Source organism: Notothenia rossii (assembly GCF_949606895.1).
Source record: "Notothenia rossii genome assembly, chromosome: 12".
Classification (NCBI taxonomy): domain Eukaryota; kingdom Metazoa; phylum Chordata; class Actinopteri; order Perciformes; family Nototheniidae; genus Notothenia; species Notothenia rossii.
The window spans coordinates 14282123-14301730 of NC_136911.1; the positions used below are offsets into that span (position 1 = coordinate 14282123).

Here is a 19608-nt window from a genome sequence, read left to right on the forward strand (position 1 = left end):
AACAGTGTCAAAAACCTATGAGCATTTGAAGGCAATACTATTTATAAATCCAAAAATGTTAATAGTGTTCCTGGATTCTTTCCTCACTGAAGAAAGACTTATTTTGTTTTTCCCAATGAGGTTAGAGTTCAGCTTAGCTATAGACAAATGTGACCCAGAATCATATATAGTTAATGTTGTAGCACAATGTCGATTTGTTAATGCTTACAGACAGACAGACAGGAAGACAGATATGTATTCAAAAAAGCGTAGATAAATTAATTGCGGAAACGATACAGTCCATTTCAAAATCATTGGAATGTTTTTGTTTTTGGAAAAACACTGAACACAACCATCATATATGAATGTGCAAGCAACACTAAAAAATACACTACTAGACTACGTCATTCCTGTTGTTTCCGACAACACAATACATAGCAATCAATGTTGCTATAAAGTCTGAATGCAGACAAGTCACAGTATATATATTTTTTGCCAAGAGCAAATGTATTTTCTCTGATAAACTATTCACTACAACTTTGACTTATGAGCTAAATGACTCATTACATAGCCAAGCAGGAAGCCCAAAGATCAACTACATCTCGACTCGGAGGTGTTTGAGGCTGACATTTTCCTACCTCTTATCTTTCACTAATGGAACTTCAATTCATGTGTTTCACTGTTATTCAAAAGTCTAGGACTTTGACGCCCTGGGGGCACCTTTCATAGGAGAATAGGGATGTAGATGATGATGAATGTTTCAATCAATTAGCTTATTGCCCAGAACAAGGGGTTGGGCCCTGGGGGACCCGACTATGTGAGTGGCAGTGACACATAGCCTGAATGATTACTCCAACCAGCATGACAAGGACTCTTTGCTGTTTTATAGGTTTTTTTAAAACTCAGAATCAGTCTGACAATACACACAGGCAAAATGTATTCCGGTTGATATTTTATGCAGAGGTAAAAAAAACGATTTTGTGTAGAGTAGACTTTTCAAATCTAAAATGTAACACGTTAAACAGGATTGTCACCTTACCTCATTTCAGCCATGGTTGGGTTAAGCTCTGATGATGGGAATTGCAATGAATACTGACATATCTAAACCACTATTTGATGGATTTATGACATTTTGTGAATACATTTATGGTTCCCAGAGGATGAATCATAATTACTTTTGTGATCTGTAGACTTTCCCTCTATTGCCCCCATGAAATGTACATGCGTGAAAATATTTGGTGTGCGTATTAATATTCCCTTCAAAACGAAATATATCATCATCAATTCACCATTTCAGAACTGGTGCTCCAGTATCTTGGTTGATCAAATACTGGCAAAGTTGTAGCATTGCTCTTTACAATGACTAACTAACACCTGGCTAGCATCAGCCCGCTAACCTTGTACATTTTACAGTCATTTCATGACCTCTTTATTTCTGTCTTTGTTTTCTGCCTTTTCAAGTCCACATACAATACATACACTTTTATGAGGAGACGTTGAAGAGCATATTACATTTCAAGAATGCTAAATAAATGTCTTAAAATGGATTGAAGAAGTACAATTAGTTAAATCATAGTCAGTTTTACACTAAAGCTAACAAAGGGCTACAAAAGAACAGAATGTCCACACTATAACATTCAAACACTATTCACATCACAAAAACAAACATCACACACAAAATACCAAACCACAGAAGGGGACATTGTTGTTGATTAGTACACTCAAAAGCATGTGAGGTTTATTTTTGCCCTATTGTGGTGATCTACCTGCTGTTGAAAAGCTGAAGTGGATATTCCAGCTCGGTCTGTTGAATCACTGTTACATCTTGACCTTGGTTCACAAGGTTGTCCTGGCTCAGCCCGCTATCATCTCAATCACACGCTGATTTCTCCGCTGTGTACCTTGTGCTGCTGAATTAATAACACCATCAGTGTTAAACAACTGCAGAACCCCTCCTCCTCTCTCTGCTCCTGTCTTTCGTGTCTTTCTTGCTCCGGTTTTTTACAACAGAATTGTGCGCACCAGAGATGGCAAAAGTGCACACATCCTTTACTCAACTAGAAGTACAGATACTCGTGTTTAAAATGCTCTAGTAAAGATGAGATAAGATAAGACTTTATTTATCCCGAAGGAAATTGTTGTGCCAGAGTAACAAAATACAACAAACACAATAAACACAGCAGCACAACAGCAACACTGTACACTAAAAGTGCAGCAAAAAGAGCAACTAAACATCTACAGACAACATGGAACATAGAAACATAGAAAAAAAAGTAGAAGTACTGACTAAACTTCTTTACTCAAGTAAAAATAAAGAAGTATGGGCTTCGAAAACCCTAACCCTAAGTAAAAATTACCCATAACTAGCATATGTTTAATAGAGTAACTGACCTCCCTTTATATTAATAGAACAATAATGTCAAACGTTTTCATTGGTCCCTCTTCTTTAGAGAAGACCAGGAAATGATGCATGATACACGGATCGTGTTCAAATCAATAGGCACGCAATGACTCTAAATAATAATGATCACGCCACCAAACGCAGATTAAAACTAAAGTAATGAGCAGTAAAAGTAAAAAGGGTTAGGTAAAAGTAAAAGTAAAAAGTCGTCAGAAAAATAAGTAGTGGAGTAAAGTACTGATACCAGAAAAATGTACTTAAGTACGGTAACAAAGTATTTGTACATTGTACTCCACTACTTCCCACCTCTGGTGCGCACTACACACACATGTTGTCCCCTCTTGTAAGGACATTATGTTGACTATCCTAGTTCTAACCACAACCACTTTCTCCCCAATCCGTAATAAACATTTTCCCTGCCCTAAGCGTGATTCTATCCCTAACCAAGGCTCTCTCGTGACCTACAAGCAGAGACTTTTATGTCTCGTAATGTTTCTATGATTTACATCTCATTGTGTCTTGTCTTGCAATCTTTACTCACAGCTGTCTTTAAATTACAAAGATAAGACAAAGGGCATGTTCTGTATTGGCAACAATTATATCAAGTCCTTTATCTATAAAGCACTGGAACCACACAAGGACATACTTTTCCAAGATTCTGGCACAAGAGAATACTCGTACACTTTTGAATAACTTCAGTGCACTTCAGTTCTCATTCATAACACTCCGTTCGATGTCTCACTATGGGATGCGCCTCAACGCATATGCAAACAGAAGCATCAATCTCATTACGCCAATCCTGATTGGCTGGTGATCTTGACGTCTACGTCAGGGAATCCACCCACCCTATAAGTAGCTTGCGCTACGACGCAGCGTCATTCAAACACCTCTTCTCGCTTCAGAGCACATCTCGAATTATCAGTAGCCGGGCTAGCTTAACGGTCCACAGACTGAACCCACAGCTAACATTCGGTCGACGGGCGCTTGCCGGTTACTTTTTTGCTTTGCAAGAAGACTGAACAATATTAACACACCAGTTAATATTGTAATCTGCCTCGCCGTTTCTTTCTTTCGAAATTACGGTAAGGTTTGATTTTTTTCTGCAAGCTAGTAACATACCTGTTGCTCGCTTTTCTTCCCTCCATACCGACACCACGGTAGCGAGGACGTTCTCCTTTCTCTCTCACACCAGAGGAGACAGAGATAAAAACAAAAGGTATCAACACACCAGTTAATATTCTTTAAAGAATAAAATCTACGCCGTCGCTTTTTCCTTTCGGATTAACGACAAGGTTGGATTTTTTTTCAGTAACGTACCTGTTACTAGCGTGTCCACTCCACGCCGACACCCCGGCAAACAAAGATGGACCCTTCTCTCCCTCACACCAGAGGAGTCAGGGACTCGGAGGCTCGGCTATGCGGCTGCGGGTTTAAGATCTCAGGCACAGACTCACACCAGGTCTGCTCGTCCTGCCTCGGGCTGGAACACGCCCAGGAGGCTATCGATAACCCCGGCTCGTGCGGGCATTGTGCCCGCTTCACCATTAAGAAAGCTAGCTTGTCGGGACAGGACCCCCTCATGTCCGCTGATTCGCCGGCCGGCAATCAAGACATGGTGGCGTCCGCCGCAGAGATTGAGCCCCGCGCGGCTACATCCTGGGCTTTGTTCAAGGGTGTTTCCATCCAAGACATTTGTGCAGCAGCGAGCTGGTCCTCACCGTTCACTTTTGTCCGCTTTTACAGGCTAGATGTCTCTGCTCCAAGTGTGGCCTGCGCAGTGCTGGGCCCCGTGTTGAGACAGGGTTCTACCTGTTAAGTTCTGGTTGTTTTGGTGATTTTCGAGATAAGTATGTCTAGCAATACGGGAGTTTCAATATCCCATAGTGAGACATCGAACAGAGTGTTATGAATGAGAACTATAGGTTACTTACGTAACCCCAGTTCTCAGAGTAACATGAGATGAGATATCTCACCAGACGGCCCTTCTTGCTAAGGCGAAGCGAGAAGAGGTGCTTATTTTGAATGACGATGCGTCGTAGCGCAAGCTACTTATAGGGTGGGTTGATTCACTGACGTAGACGTCAAGATCACCAGCCAATCAGGATTAGCGTAATGAGATTGAGGCTTCTGTTTGCATACGCGTTGAGGCGCATCCCATAGTGAGACATTTCACTTCATGTTACTCTGAGAACTGGGGTTACGTAAGTAACCTATAGTTATTTTGGTTGGGTTAGCCTGAGGACATGGCAAGTTGAATTGATGGGATTCATTTGAAAACACTTACAAAATTGATTGCCAGCTGAATTCATTCATCACTGTGTGTCACAAATAATATTGATTTAGCCATCAGAAATGATGCTTCATTGGCGTGTTTAAGGCCTCATTCTGTATAATAATGAGTTGTCTTCTATGTCAGCAATTATTTTCTAATACAAATCTTAATGGGGGATATAGTGTAAACAACAATCAAGGATTAAGCTTGTAATGCACTGCTGAAATTAAGTGCAAAATAAAAAAACAATACAATTGGAATGAAATGGTTGTTCATAGAACACAGTAGCTAAATCTCTTGTATGATGTGTCTTTGAATGTAAATGAAAAACTACATGATTTCTGTCATGAAAAGTATACACATATTTCCCATATGGTATCTTTGCCTTCAAAAAAGGACAGTTGGCTATATTCCCTGATGAATAATAATCAATAGGAATTAATCCATTTTGCAATCAATATGTTTTTGTCATGTTTTTAAAACTATGCATTCCTAAGATAATGCATAGTTTCAAATCACATCCAAAAATGAAATCTTCACTGGGACTTGTTTGCTCTTTGTTGTATGTTGTAAGCTGCCAAAACCCCTTTGAGAATGTTACACACATTAGTATACGTTGTATCTGCTTGTTTCTCTGTCCATGTGTTCCCTTTGAACTCAACAAAAAAAGGGTAACCCCTTCATCGAAGGGCTCTGCAGCGAACTGAAAGATAAAAACAGTACTTTCGAAATTCTGAATCGTAGTGGGGCAGGGATTCCCACAAGTGACCTGTCTAAACAGTATTTCACACCATCCTGGCCCTTTGAACCTGCTGATCTCATTTGAGCAATTTGGGGGGAGAAAAAGGGCCCAAAGCATCATAACTAACTACATTCCTTGCTATCTGCCTATTAGAGTATGTTCACAAGCCTGTAAATAGGGTAATTGCTAATTATCTACACTGATCTCACTAAAGCTGTGATTATGCTCCAGAGTTGATAAGGGTGCTTGATAGGAAGGAAATAAAATACTGCTGCGCACCAGCAGATTTTAATTCACTCTTAAATGTTTTGCAAATCCTTTTGTGCTGGATGAATTTTGCTGTATTGTAGAAAAGTAGTAGAGAGACCACAACACTAAGTTTTAGATAAGACCAGGAATGAAAATACTGCAATAAATGTGTTACTTTCCACTTTTTTAAAAAAAAGTATTAAGAAGTTTAACAGCGATGAAGATCTGTCAGCAGATGGATTGAATGTTACCTCTTGGAAACAGTTCTCAAAAGTTTTCAGTAATGAAGGAAAAATAACACTTTTTGAAAAAGAAAGATTTGAGCATGTCCTGCCAATGGAGTGGTTCGGAATACTTATAGCTATATTTTCTGTAACATCGCCCAGATCTCTTCATTCTATATCCAAAACCTTTCGAGGATTCAGTTTGTGATGCTATCTTGTCCTCTAAGGTTTTTTTTGGGTTACCAAAAGATGAAACCACTACTTTGTAGATCCAAGTCCCATATTGGATAGCAGTATGATTCTCTACAGTATGTGCAGCAGTACTGTCTCCTCAGCATTATTTGAGATGAAAATATCAAGGTTGAGGAGCGTTGGCCATAACATAGTGGGACGAGAGATCACAGGACACTTCTAACTCTGGCCCCCTTGGCAGTGCAGCCCTTCCTTAACTACTGTCCCTCTAATTGGCTCAGTGGATAATGCTGGACCTCTGAATTTACATGGAAACACTTTGAAGATTCGGGAACACCCGCCTCCGGGCTCAGTCTCACATTCACTGTGCCAAGCCTCAGCAGAACACCGTACACCGAGGCAGAAAGCAAACACTCAGTCTGCGGAGGATTGGGAAAAAGTGGAATGTAGAGGTAACATTTGTCTATGGACCCATGAGATTGGATGTGAAAGGATAGAAATAGACGGAGAAAAAGTGGGGGATACAGACACTAAGAAAGGAAGTGATGGTAGCATAATTTGCACAGACAACAGAAAACCTGGGTGTTGCTTTAAACCAGGGGTCGGCAACCCCTGGCACGCGTGCTACCATTGGCACGCGGCACCGTAACCAGTGGCACACTAGGAATATGTGGAATAAGTGTGCACAAATATTTAAATTGTATTTTTCGGATCCTGAACGAAACCGCCGCCAGAGCACGTCTCCCCGTTACCTGCGGAAGGAAACCATGCACGCAACGCAGCCCCGGTCCCTTTAACTCCAGGTGACTTTCTGCCGCTTTCTTCCATAGTGCAGTGCTGATCGTTTCACCACAGAGGAAAGCACTTCACTAATTGCAGTACCCATAAGGAGCTGTACAAATGCCGCAGTTTTTGCGTGGCTGTGTCTTTAGTTGAAAGCCCAGTGGCGATCTGCTCATCTCTCATCAAAATAACATTCTACACAGCGGCGGACTGGCCGTGTCTGTTCTGGAGAATCACAGAACGGACGATCGTCCTTATTATTATGCTGTTTAAACCATTTATTTAAATTTGTTTGTTAAATTCTGTATCATGTAAGTTAAGGATGCTCCGATCGATCGGCCACCGATCGATATCGGCCGATACTAACTCTCTGCCAATCGGTCGGTGCTCTCTAAAAATGCCGATCGCGAGAGTCGATCGTATGACGTAAAATACATGACACTTTTCTCTGTGTGGGGCAAAACAAGCTCTCCAACATGGCTTCACCAGTCTGGCAGTATTTTAACGTGTCCGAAAATGACAATAAAATGGCGGTATGCAACATGCGTGAAGCAGAAATCCTGCAGCTCCACCCACTGTGACGGACCGGTGAGCGGATCAACACACAAGAGTTAGACCTACAGTAACACACTTAGCTATTTTATCTACATCTGGAACAAGCTAAATAGTTATAAATATATTTATTCTTCACTGTCGGGTCACTCATTACTGGATCAGTGAGCTGCATGAGACGATAATGACAGGCTGTCAGGAGAGTGAGAGAGAGGGGGAGAGAGGAAAAGAGAGCGCTTCCGCTCATTTCTCCCGTGTTATTATCCAAAGTTAATGTAAACTTGAATAATGTCCTTCATTTGAATGTAATAATTATGTTGGTTGTTGTTTGTGGAAGCGCCAGTGAATGAGCCCCATTAACTGAGTTTTAAACATCACTTTAAATGGAAGATCCCCATAGGCCCCGCCCACTCGATCGGATCGGCGATCGATGATTGGCGATCGGCGATCGGAGCATCCCTGAAGGCCCGGACACACCAGGCAGGAGTCGGCCGTTTTTGTTAGTCGGACGACAAAGCGTGCCACGTCGCCCAAACTCAATTTGGTGTGTCCCGCACCGTCGGCCGTGACACGCCTTATTTGGCCTTTCATGGCCGACGTCACAGGCAGTCGGACAAAGAAATCACTCTGACTGGCTGTTCAGCTAGCGAATCAATGCATGAGAAGTGAAACGGTTGCTTGAGAATGTCTTCCACAAGCAACACTCCAATGGCTGATAGCTCCAGTACCGCACAAAACATGTTTTCGATGGACGAGAGTGAAAATGGAACGCACACGCTATTTGTTGTTTGTTCACGCAGTCTGTTCTTCTTCTCTGTCTTCCGGTTGTTGCCTCTTTTGAATGACGAATACACACTACCGCCGCCTGCTGGTAAGGAGAGTTATTGCCACTCACGCATGCGCAGTTCGTACGTGCTCGGCTGAAGTCTTTGCGGTGTGTTCCAGTGCGACACATGGCCAAGACGCAGGAGAACACGACGACGCAACAGTCGGCGTCGGCGAGTTCTCTGGTGACTGCTTGGTGTGTCAGGGGCAGGCCTAATGTAAGTTGCGCTAACAGATCCACACACTGCTTCCCCGCGGCGCGGCTACCCCTGCCCTCCTGTTGATAGTTCACGAGCATGGAGCTCATGGCGGTAATTGATGTAACAAAGTTGTATTTATCATATTTTTTTCCAATACCATGAATAGGGGGGGGGGGGAAATGATGTTTTGGACAATCTATACATTTTTCTTATCTAGGTCCATGCCAGGCTAAGCAAGTCGTTTTCCTTTGCTATATCCTCTGGTCCTCCTGAGAGATTCTGAGGTGTTTCCTTAGCAGTAAGCATGTAAAATCCCTCCATAGTGCTCTGCATCTGCCACTGGGTCTCCTCTCAGTTGGACCTGTTCCTAATAGTTCCTAATGTGAAAGCTACTCCTCGTCTCTCCGAAGGTTGAGTCCAGAAATCTGCAAATCTAACTCTGTTTGGCTGCAGTGAAATGATTTTAATCGCCACCCAAAGATCATTAAAATGGTCACATAAAGTCACAAAAGCAGTTGCTTTTGTGCACGGTCAGTAAACAGCTTCTTTATCCAGGATCATACCATCTGCAGTGCTAAATCACAGACGGTTTGGTGTCATGTTAGTCTTGTTAGCGCAATCATTTTGCATCAACAGAGATAATATCAATGCTCAGTAGTGTGTCAGAGAGTCAGTTAAATACACTGAACAGGGATTCAAAAAGTTCATTAGAGGAAATGTTATGTTTCCATTTATTGAAATTATTCAAACTTTGGTAACTTAAAAAAAAGAATCTGACTTTTTTCACTTTCAAGCCACCTATTAGGATGACAAGGAAGTGAGAGCTGTTGCAGTTACAGTATAGGAGGAGAGTTGTGTCGGGTCAGTGGACAACAGTGGAACATTTCCCTGATCTTCATCACCCATGACAGTATTTGTGCCTGTTGTCCTGGAGGCTGCTTTGAGGTTGTCAGGAAACTTTGTGCGTGCCTGACTCATTACTACTCACTTTCCTTGTTTTGTGTGCAGTACATTTAGATATGTCTATTTGCAGGTTGCAAGTTGCAAGACTCAACATTACTGTCCATTTTACCGTGCGAACGAGGAATAAATATGTACTCTGCCGGGTTCACTTTGACACTTACATAAGCTGTGAATGTGACTATGACACCAATATCTCAGTGGTGTCTGTTGTGTGTTTTTTTCCCAGCCTGATGGCAGTGTTAAGCTCCCTCTAGGCTAGAGTGTTTATCTCACTGGTGTCTCGGCTTTGGTGTCTGGACTTCACCCAAAGCGAGGCCCCGCTGTCCGGGCAGCCCTGCCCCGGCTCACTCCGGCTAGTTGACCTCATTTAAAAGCCAGGCAGGCTGTGTAGCTGTCCCTCTGAGCATAGTTTCTGTCATCCAGCTCTCCTTTGTGTCTCTTTGTGTCTAAGAGTCAGGGTAATGCACAAGCCTGAAATTGCAGTCTGAGCCAGACCCAACGCCAATTTATTCAGCCCAGTCCATGCTCAAAAGCTAAACATTGTTTTAGCATGAAGCCAGCCCCGAATCAAAGATATTGACGTCAAACTCATCCTTCTTATTTTTCTGTATCTTTTGCTCTCTCATACTTAGAGAAAAAGCAACTATCACTTTCAAGGCATTCTGCTCTAAGTGAATCATTTATCATTGTGCCCTCTAAATTCTCATTGACGGTCAACTAATTATAGACATTGTAGAAAAATGTTTCTCCATATTGTAAACATTTGGCTGTTGTCTTCATGAAACAGCTATTGCATGTCCATTGAGTCTGAAAAGAGTGATTTCCCTTGTGTTGCTGAAATTGTGGCAATTCTTCCTTTCATTAAATGATAGGAGTTTTATTTATCATTTAGGGTTTAATTGTAATATTTATAGTTTAGGCTCTAACCTGGCCTGAATCAAGCTTATTGGATCCCATTTTGTAACATTTATTTAGCAAAAATAGTTTCCAAAGGTTCATCCAAATTCAAAAGAAACAAGATTTTGAATTCATCAAAAGCTGGAAGTGTGAATGAATGACATGTGAAGTCAGAGGGAATTTAAACCCCCATTAGGCTGGAACATTTAGGAGTCAGGTAAAAACGACAAGACACCAGTCAAGACAGCCCATATTTGAGTCCTTAAAAGGGTGAGAACTACAATTTCCCTGAAGCTTACACATCCCTGACTTGCACCTTCATCATTGAGCTTCATAAGGCCCTCTATGCCAGGTTAATGCCACATTTTGAGATATCCCTGGTGGTTAGACTTGACAAAGTTTCTCCAGAGCTATAGAAGACATTATGCATTGTTTAACACCGCAGGTAGAACAGCCGTGTTTCTGTCTAATTTACATGTTGCCTTCATACACATCTGAGCTGGTGGTTTACAGCTGACTGCACATACTGTACATGCATAAAAACACAACTGTACTGCAAATACAGAGACAATCGCCCTGTGGCCAAGTCTTCTCCTTCGTACCTTCTTTCTGTGCAACCTATCTGTAATTATTGGACGATGAACTATCCTCTGGGTTTACGTAGCACTCTGTAGGATTATTACGAGTATCTACAGAGGCCTATTAGCAGTTGATTAGGCACTGGGCTGGACCGGAATTGCGTGGGTTTATTTCAAAGAGAGGGAGAGCTCTAATTAGCCGGCAGAATCGAGCTGGATCCTGGTTTCCTGGTCAGGTGGAAGACAACCAACCTCTGCATCAATTAGTGCTACTTGCAGAGTTGTTTTGTATTCCCCTCTGCTTCATGTGATGAAGGAGAACTGCAGTGTTTGATGTTGGAGGAAGAGTATGTGGAGTGTGTACATTTGTGTGCAGGAATTGCAAGGATTCATTAAATGATGTAAAGAAGATATGCAGTTAAAAGCTAAAGGTTGATGTCCTCATGCACATTGACCCCTTAGCACCAGAGTTTTTAATGTATGATGCCCAAATTATAGACATTCATACTTTTTTACATTTTTTATTTTATTATCTATTCAAATATATCCACTCAGGATTTAAAAAAAGTGGTTAATATTTGCTGAACACCCCTAATTTTGTTATTAAAAAATTGCAAAATAAGAGCAAATGTGGTTTTTTTCTGTCTGACCTTGATTTTTAAATAACAACCCTCTATCAAAAAAGTTGAGTTCTTCATTTTCTAGCAAAAATGACACTTTAACAACCTGAATACATTTGTTTCCATTAGAGAGAACCGAAATACATTTTTTTAAGAAGATCCCCTTTTATAGTCAAATTGGGGGTTATCCACTAGTTTCATACTCTTTTTTAGGAGACTAAAAAGACACACGATATGAGACCCACACATGGCATTGACACGTAAAAGGGCCATAGGACAAAACAATCTAGAAATGATACAAATGTGTGAAATTGGTAATGCTACTATCTTCAATCTCAGTGTAATATTTCACCTAATGCCTATGTCGCAGTGGTAGGGACAGATCATCCAAGAGTTGTTGATTGAGTTTGAGGTCAGAGTTCTGCAGGCCAGTCGAGTTCTTCCACATAAAACTTGGAAAACCATTTATATGGACCTGGCTTTGTGGATGTGGGAATTGTCATGTTGAAACAGGAAAGCCTTCCTCTAACTGCTGTCCCTGGGGGAAAGAGAAATCAAAGGGGTCATGGGGTAATTTACAGATTAGGAAAAAGGGACATTTATATGATTTTCGATACTTGACCCTATTAACATTTTCAAATCGAGCAACCTGGTAGAGGAACAATCACCTATTTGGTTCCATTTCTCAGAACTCATAAACATATGTGTCAATGGGGGTTGCAAGTAGATATTGATTTATTTCAAGGGTTTATGATTGGTATCAATTGATCTTTTATGTTAAGCTCCTTAACAGGATAAAAGATTGCTGTAGCATTACAAATTCCATTCAGCTCAAAGCATGATAAATAGCTCCAGCCATACAGCCAACAAGTATACTCATACTTTGGGCCATATGGTATTCAAATGAACTCTCCTTGGGTCATTGCTGAGATGTCTTCTGTTTATTGCTTCAATATGAGTTTAATTGACATTAGGTCGTTATTAAATTACAAATTGATCACAACCACGCTACAAACACCACTGATGTAAGATGATGCTGGCACACGAGTCAGAGAGAGAGAGGGAGGAGAGAGGGAGGGAGTGTGTGTTATATCTATTTTTGAATCCTGTGGCCCTTTTATTAGTGCTGTGTCGCAGGCAGACCATGCTGGCCTGACAGCGTGACGCACTCCGATAAAAAGGCTCTCGCTCGCGGTCACACACATGTCACCATGGCAATTAGTATGTCACAGTGTGTGTGATTGACAGCTGCCACAGCTGGCAAGTAAACAACAGTGAGTACTGTAGTGCTGGTAGGTGGACCTGCGGCAATGGAGACACACAGTATAAGAATCAATTAGGTATATTTTGTTTATGTATTTATCTCTGAATTCACAGGTAAGTGACATAAACATCAAGAGACATTTCTTTTTTTTATTATTAAGGTTAATTATCACTCGTTTTTTATAGCGCAATTATTTCATGCAACCATTGTGGATCTTTTTGCAAACAGGAATTATAAATGCTGTAGAGTAAAACACAGTATTCTTTATATAGCCTTACTCTCAGTATATTTGATGTTATTTCTCTGCTCTGACAGCACTTTTGAAGCATTAAGGTCATTAAGGAAAGAACAATATGGCTCCCAGAGAGGCTTGCTATCAATAGAACATAATCAGACACAATAAATAGCATATGCTGTGTGCTTAAAAGTAGGTCACTGTCTAAGTGTGCTCTGTGAACTGTATGTTGCCTTGTAACAGATGTATATATTATATATTGGAAAATATTGTAGTCATATATTGACCATGACATCATTGGTAATCAGCCTATTATGTTCTCAATTGATCATTTATTTTAAAACAGTTACCCCGTTTTGTCTTGTTTTATCTGACCAAACATAAACCCAATATTTCAATTACTGTCAAATATATGGGAAGAAAGAGCAGAAAATCCCCTCATTCAGAAGCAAGGATTCTGAATTTTGCCTGAAAAAAGCTAAATATCTAAATATTTGCCCATTTACTCACTTTCTGTTGACTAATCAGCTAGTTGTTTTGGCTCTAATGTTTAGTTTATGTATCTACAGGTCTAAGACAATATGATGTTGCTACACAGGGACTTAAAGATGACATATGGAAAATATCGTTTGTATCCCTGAGGCAATGTGTCATACATTTCCAAACTCAAACATTTGTATGGAAATGTGAAATGTTTAGACACATCATTTTACATGCATTGCAATTTTCTTTACATTACTTGTTGATCAGTTGATTTGTTTCTATAAACAAAGCAGTGACCCACTTGAAAAAAGCGTTCCTCATAGTCCTACTAGTGGTAAAATATATACATTGGCACCTTTAAGTTTGCCTTATTAAACGATAAAGAGCTATATATTATTTTTTTCATATTTGTGAAATATTTTTTCAAATTTCAAATCTTACAAAATAAGAAAAATACTCAGCTCCTCCTCCCTGTTTAGAGACCTTTTACACACCTGGGCCAAAAGCTGCGTTTCATGGCCCTTCTGGCTTCTGGCCGGACCACTCCCATCACATGTGACTTATGGCAGGATGCTGGGAGGCAGGTTCCCCCCCGTTCAACACTCTCCACATCAATCACCGCTGCAGGCAGAAGGGATGCACTGCCATGGCTATTCCTGGCTCTTCCTGTCACACACATGAAAAAATAAGCATACGCACCCACCTGTCTCTGGCTTTTTCTCCAAGTGTCTGTGAGGTGGGCTTATTCACAGTGGCAGGCAGTAGCTGCAGCACGCTCCACCTGTCCTGAGGAGACGACTGTTGGCCAATCAGAGATGAAGTCACGTTGCCCCACAGGACTCATCTAAAACTGTGCCAGGCAGATTTTTATGAACGGATTCACAGATCAACAGCAAATATGGTGGCCCATTTATCTTGCAAATATCCAATGTTGTTCACAGAAAGGCTGGTTTACCAATATCATAGTTACCTTCTAGTATATCCTGACTGGCCGCGTAGGTTAACATGCGAAGCTGTTGAAAACACACACTAAAACGTACTAAACATAAGTTTGGATTGCTCACCAACTATTTACAGCTTGAACATATATTAGAATATTGATGGTTTTAATCTATAGAGTACAGGAAAAAAGGAGCAAACACATCATTGAAATACAGTATTATCTTCATACACAGTTTATGTGACAAATGTTTACCTATTTCCACAATCAGTAAACAGTTAGCCACTTTAGCATTCATTTGAAGTCATGTTTCTAGAATCACCACCATTACCTGGGGAAATATATGCCTAATAATACTCCATTGTGTTCACCATCTTTTAGAGCTACTGTCACCCAATCCATAGTACAGCAACAGCCCAATTGTCATTGTCAATGTGTTGAAAGGGTAGCTTAAAAGAAACCAAAATGTTTTTTCCCAAAGTCTTGCTGGTTTAATACACATTTGGAGATGGTGAATGTGCAGTGGCAAATTAATACACAGGTTTACGATGTTAAGAACACAAGGACCCATTTCAAACTGTCACCACTACAATGAGTAGCCGTGTTCAATAAATGAATGTAGTGCCACTTTAAATGCTTTGTGCTCTTCAGTGGAATCTGTTGAAGGACCGCGTTTGCTGAATTGTAACCTGTTAATTACTTTGTGCTTTTGAGCCCTGGCCGGCCCCTCCAAGGCTTTAACTGGGGGGACTACACTCTCAGGTCCTTGAGAGACAGACAGAAATAGTTTCCTCTAAAGACTTCCAGATCCCTGTGAAGCATCACAGTGACTGAAGCTCCATTTAGATGCTGCCACTGGCCCTGCCTCTCACAGTCAGGTCACAAGCACTTCATAGCGTGTCAAGTGTCGGCAGAAGTACCGTTGCTATTCTGGGCCCCTCGTCTTTTCTTGTGACTCATAAGTCATTATCATCTCTGGCTGTTATGTCGTTTTTAAGGGAGAGAGCAAGAGCAAGAAAAAACAACGTTGAGCTTTATGCAATGACCCAAATGTGTCCATACAAGAGAAGATGGAATCTCATTCCAACAAGAAATAGAATTAATAGTTCTCCTTTAACCATGCAAATAAGTCTGTTCCTAATTAAGATATTAATTATATCTTGTAATTTGGCAAACGGCACAGAAAGTCTGCCAAGGATGCCCCCTGATGCCCCTCGTATTTTTCTCAGCAGCCCTCAGTCTGTTTCCTATCAGACTTTCAATCAAATGGAAGCGGCTTTACTAATTTAATATTGAGTGTAGAGAACGCACGATTAGACAGAGAGAGGAATCTCACAACTTACATAATTAGACCCTTGTCCTTCCCACAAGACGTTTGATCCCACGTTCCAGACTTTACTTTTGGTTTAATATTGACATTTGTAATTGCTTTTATACTAGTGTTCAGTCAGTCTGCTTTACAAGATGTTGTGTTTAAAATTCTTTAAAAAAACTTATTTATCATCAAGGAAATAAAAGTAAAAATTGCCTCCAATGTCCTCTCTGTGTTGCTGATATGTTCTTGTCTCTTTGCAGTGTTTGCCTCACCATGGTCATGGATTTGTCTTGGACAAGTACACGTGCCAGTGCAAGAAAGGATTCTTCCATCCCAACAGAGTGGCTGTCAACGGCTTTACACGTAAGTCACTGACAGATCACTCACCCTTTTCCAATCAATTTCATTTGACAAAACACTTTACATTTTCAGCTTTTTGCAACTGTTTTCAATGAGAAAAAATGTATAAATCTCTTTCACAGTATTGATACCACAGTAACAGTACAGACAGTAAACTTTAACCCTTTATTTTAATGTGTTTCCACTCTTTAAATCAGGGGTGGGGAACCTTTTTCCTCTCAAGGGCCATTTACATTTTTTCAACATCCTCCGAGGGCCATACAAATGATTGACCTCTGCTTAAAAATACTACGTGCATGGTTGTGGCATGACCACCAAAAAAGAAAGATATTGGACACAAGATGTGTGCAAATGTATTTAGTTTCCTATCCATGTGGACATGATTTAAGTGGGGGGTGGGGGACCTAACCTCTTCAAGGGGGCTCCCCCCGGAAGATTTGTTTTTAAATGTTGAAGTTAAAAGCATCAATCTGGTGCACTTTGAGAGAAAAATTAAAAGATCTGGATACATCTCTCAACATCCATATGAAACAGAACTCTAAGAAGATTTTCTTTTTCTTTATGGATATTTTACAAATCACTCCCCTTTCAATCTGTATTCTTGTTTATTAATAATAACTTTTTTTTACTGTCATATAGTATTTTATACCTGTTTACTTTATTCTCTTATTTTTGTATAACTATATACCTTTATATATGACTGGTTGGAGAAAAAGCTTCTTATATTCGTTAGCATAACTAGCTAACCAGATGCTAATAACAACAAAGTTATTGACTGTATGATCAGTGTGACAGATGAACAGATCGCCACTGGGCTTACAACTAAAGACACAGCCACGCAAAAACTATAGGTTACATACGTAACCCCAGTTCTCAGAGTAACATGAAGTGAGATGTCTCACTATGGGATGCGCCTCAACGCGTATGCAAACAGAAGAAGCATCTCATTACGCCAATCCTGATTGGCTGGTGATATTGACGTCTACGTCAGGGAATCCACCCACCCTATAAATAGCTTGCGCTACGACGCAGCGTCATTCAAAATAAGCACCTCTTCTCGCTTCGCCTTAGCAAGAAGGGCCGTCTGGTGAGACATCTCACCTCATGTTACTCTGAGAACTGGGGTTTCGTAAGTAACCTATAGTTGTCATTCATAACACTCCGTTCGATGTCTCACTATGGGATATTGAAACTCCCGTATTGCTAGACATGCTTATCTCGAAATTCACCAAAACAACCAGAACTTAACAGGTAGAACCCTGTCTCAACACGGGGCCCAGCACTGCGCGGGCCACACTTGGAGCAGAGACATCTAGCCTGTAAAAGCGGACAAAAGTGAGCGGTGAGGACCAGCTCGTTGCTGCACAAATGTCTTGGATGGAAACACCCTTGAACAAAGCCCAGGATGTAGCCAGTCCACGAGTAGAATGAGCACGCAGACCCGTTGGTGCCTGCAAACCCTGACTCGTATAAGCCAGAGCAATCGCTTCCACAATCCAGTGGGAGAGCCGTTACCTGGTAACGGGCTTGCCCTTCTGAGGGTTAGCCCAGGATATAAAGAGTTGGTCATTGCAACTAAACTCTTTTGACCTGTCCATATAGGTGCGTAAAGCACAAACTGGACACAGCAAATTTGGCCGCTGTTCCTCAGAGGAACACAGCGGCGGAGGAAATGCCACAATGTCAATGGGGGTACATGAGCCAACCACCTTAGGTATAAAGGCAGGGTTGGGCTTCAGCAACACCTTTGTTTGCCACGGGTCAAACTGAGTGCATGAAGGATGTACAGAGAGCGCATGAATGTCACTGACTCGCTTGGCAGATGCCAGAGCCAGTAACAGCACTGTCTGCAGTGACAGGTGTTTCATGTCAGCTTCTTCCAGGGGTTCAAATGGAGGTCGAGTGAGCCCATCTAAAACCACTGCCAAGTCCCATAAGGGCACCAGTGACCTGGAAACAGGGAGGAGCCTGCGAGCCCCTTTCATAAAACGGCAGACCAAAGGATGTTGGCTAGCCGTCTTTCCCTCAAAGCCCACATGGCATGCAGCAATAGCAGCCAGGTAGACTTTGATCGTAGAGAAAGCTCTGTGTTTATCAATTAGGTCCTGTAGAAATAATAATAATAATAAAATCACCCCGACAGGACATTGAAAAGAGATGTGTCCTTTTTGAAGGCACCACTCCTCAAACACCCTCCACTTACAGTCATAGAGAGACCTGGTGGAGGAAGCTCTTGCACTCTAAATAGTGTGTATCACCTTCTGAGGGAGCCCCACTGTATTCAGATTGTACCACTCACGGGCCAGGCCCATAGTGCCAAGCGCTCTGGGTGTGGGTGAAAGATCGTCCCCCCCGCCTGAGACAGTATGGCCCTTGCGTTTGGGAGCTGCCACGGCTGTACATTGCAGGCCAGTGCGGAGCTATCAGGATCAGTTTGTGGCATTGTTCTCTCACTCTGGCCAGAGTTGGGTGTATCAGAGCCAGGGGTGGGAACGCGTACAGGAGGACCGGAGGCCAAACGTGCGCGAGCGCGTCCACGCCTAACGGTGCGTTTAAATCGCGCATTGAAAAGAACAGCTGACATTGAGCATTTTCTTTTGATGCGAACAGATCTACCGCGGCTCGGCCGTAACGCACCCACAGCTGACTCACAACCATTGGATGTAGAGTCCAGTCTGCATATAGTGGTGCACCTCTGGACAGCAGATCTGCCCCGAGGTTCATCACTCCTGGTACGTGCGTCGCTCTCAGAGAGAGGAGATGTCCGCAGCTCCATAAGATCAGTTTGCGTGCCAGCATGTGTAACTGGAGAGAACGCAAACCCCCTTGGCGGTTTAAATACGATATTGTGGTCAGATATTTCCTGTGTGGGTAGTAGGGGTTTCACAACTACCAATATTTACTAGTCGACTAGTCGTTACGTCATAATAGAGACACACAAAGAGAGGTTTACAACTGTATTTTCTATTGGAACTCATACAGTAACATTAAACACTGCATTTTAATTTGTGTTACATGGCTGAGTAAATAACAAACACTGGACTCACCAAAATCGACAGCAAAAAACTCTTGTTTACATAAATGCCACGTAAATCCAGTGCGCAACAGCGCATTGCGCAACACTTCGCTGTCCTCCACGATAATGTCCACCTTTCCATATTTTTGGTTTGAACACCAACGCATCGACATGTGAGGGAAGGAGGCTTGACCGTTTTCGGGTGACAGTGTTGCCTGTCCCTCTCTCACTCGGGGTGCTTGTGGCTGGAATAGCCAGGTAGCTCCTCGAAAGCGGGGGAAGCGGTGCACGTTTTCTGCCCACCACTCCAGTGGATTATCCATTGTGGGGATATGCGGTTTCCGCTGGCAGTAATCCCGTAGCTCATCATCCGCATCACTGTTGACCCGTGTTTTCTTGCTGTTCGTTTGCCTCTGTTCAGTGCTGACGCCGGTCCGTTGCTCACTGGTGCAAGCATTACTGCTAGTGCTAGCTGTCGGCAGCGGGTGTTTCATCTTCAGATGGTTGCGCATAGCAGA

The 19608-nt window shown here is 41.9% G+C and overlaps 1 protein-coding gene and 1 long non-coding RNA gene across 3 annotated transcripts in view; one reads left to right on the forward strand and one right to left on the reverse strand.

The window, feature by feature from the left end:
• gpr158a (G protein-coupled receptor 158a) overlaps positions 1-19608 on the forward strand; it is a 74322-nt gene that overhangs the window by 14660 nt on the left and 40054 nt on the right. For both annotated transcript variants that reach the window (XM_079662080.1, XM_079662081.1), the window contains exon 3: positions 15975-16077. In XM_079662080.1, coding sequence (XP_079518206.1) covers positions 15975-16077 — 103 coding nt within the window. The remainder of the gene's footprint in view (positions 1-15974; positions 16078-19608) is intronic.
• Positions 11442-16071, reverse strand: LOC307026575. Its single transcript, XR_013804408.1, has 3 exons — positions 14430-16071; positions 13954-14309; positions 11442-12015 (listed from the first exon to the last, which is right to left on the reverse strand). It is a non-coding gene; the product is annotated as an uncharacterized lncRNA (long non-coding RNA).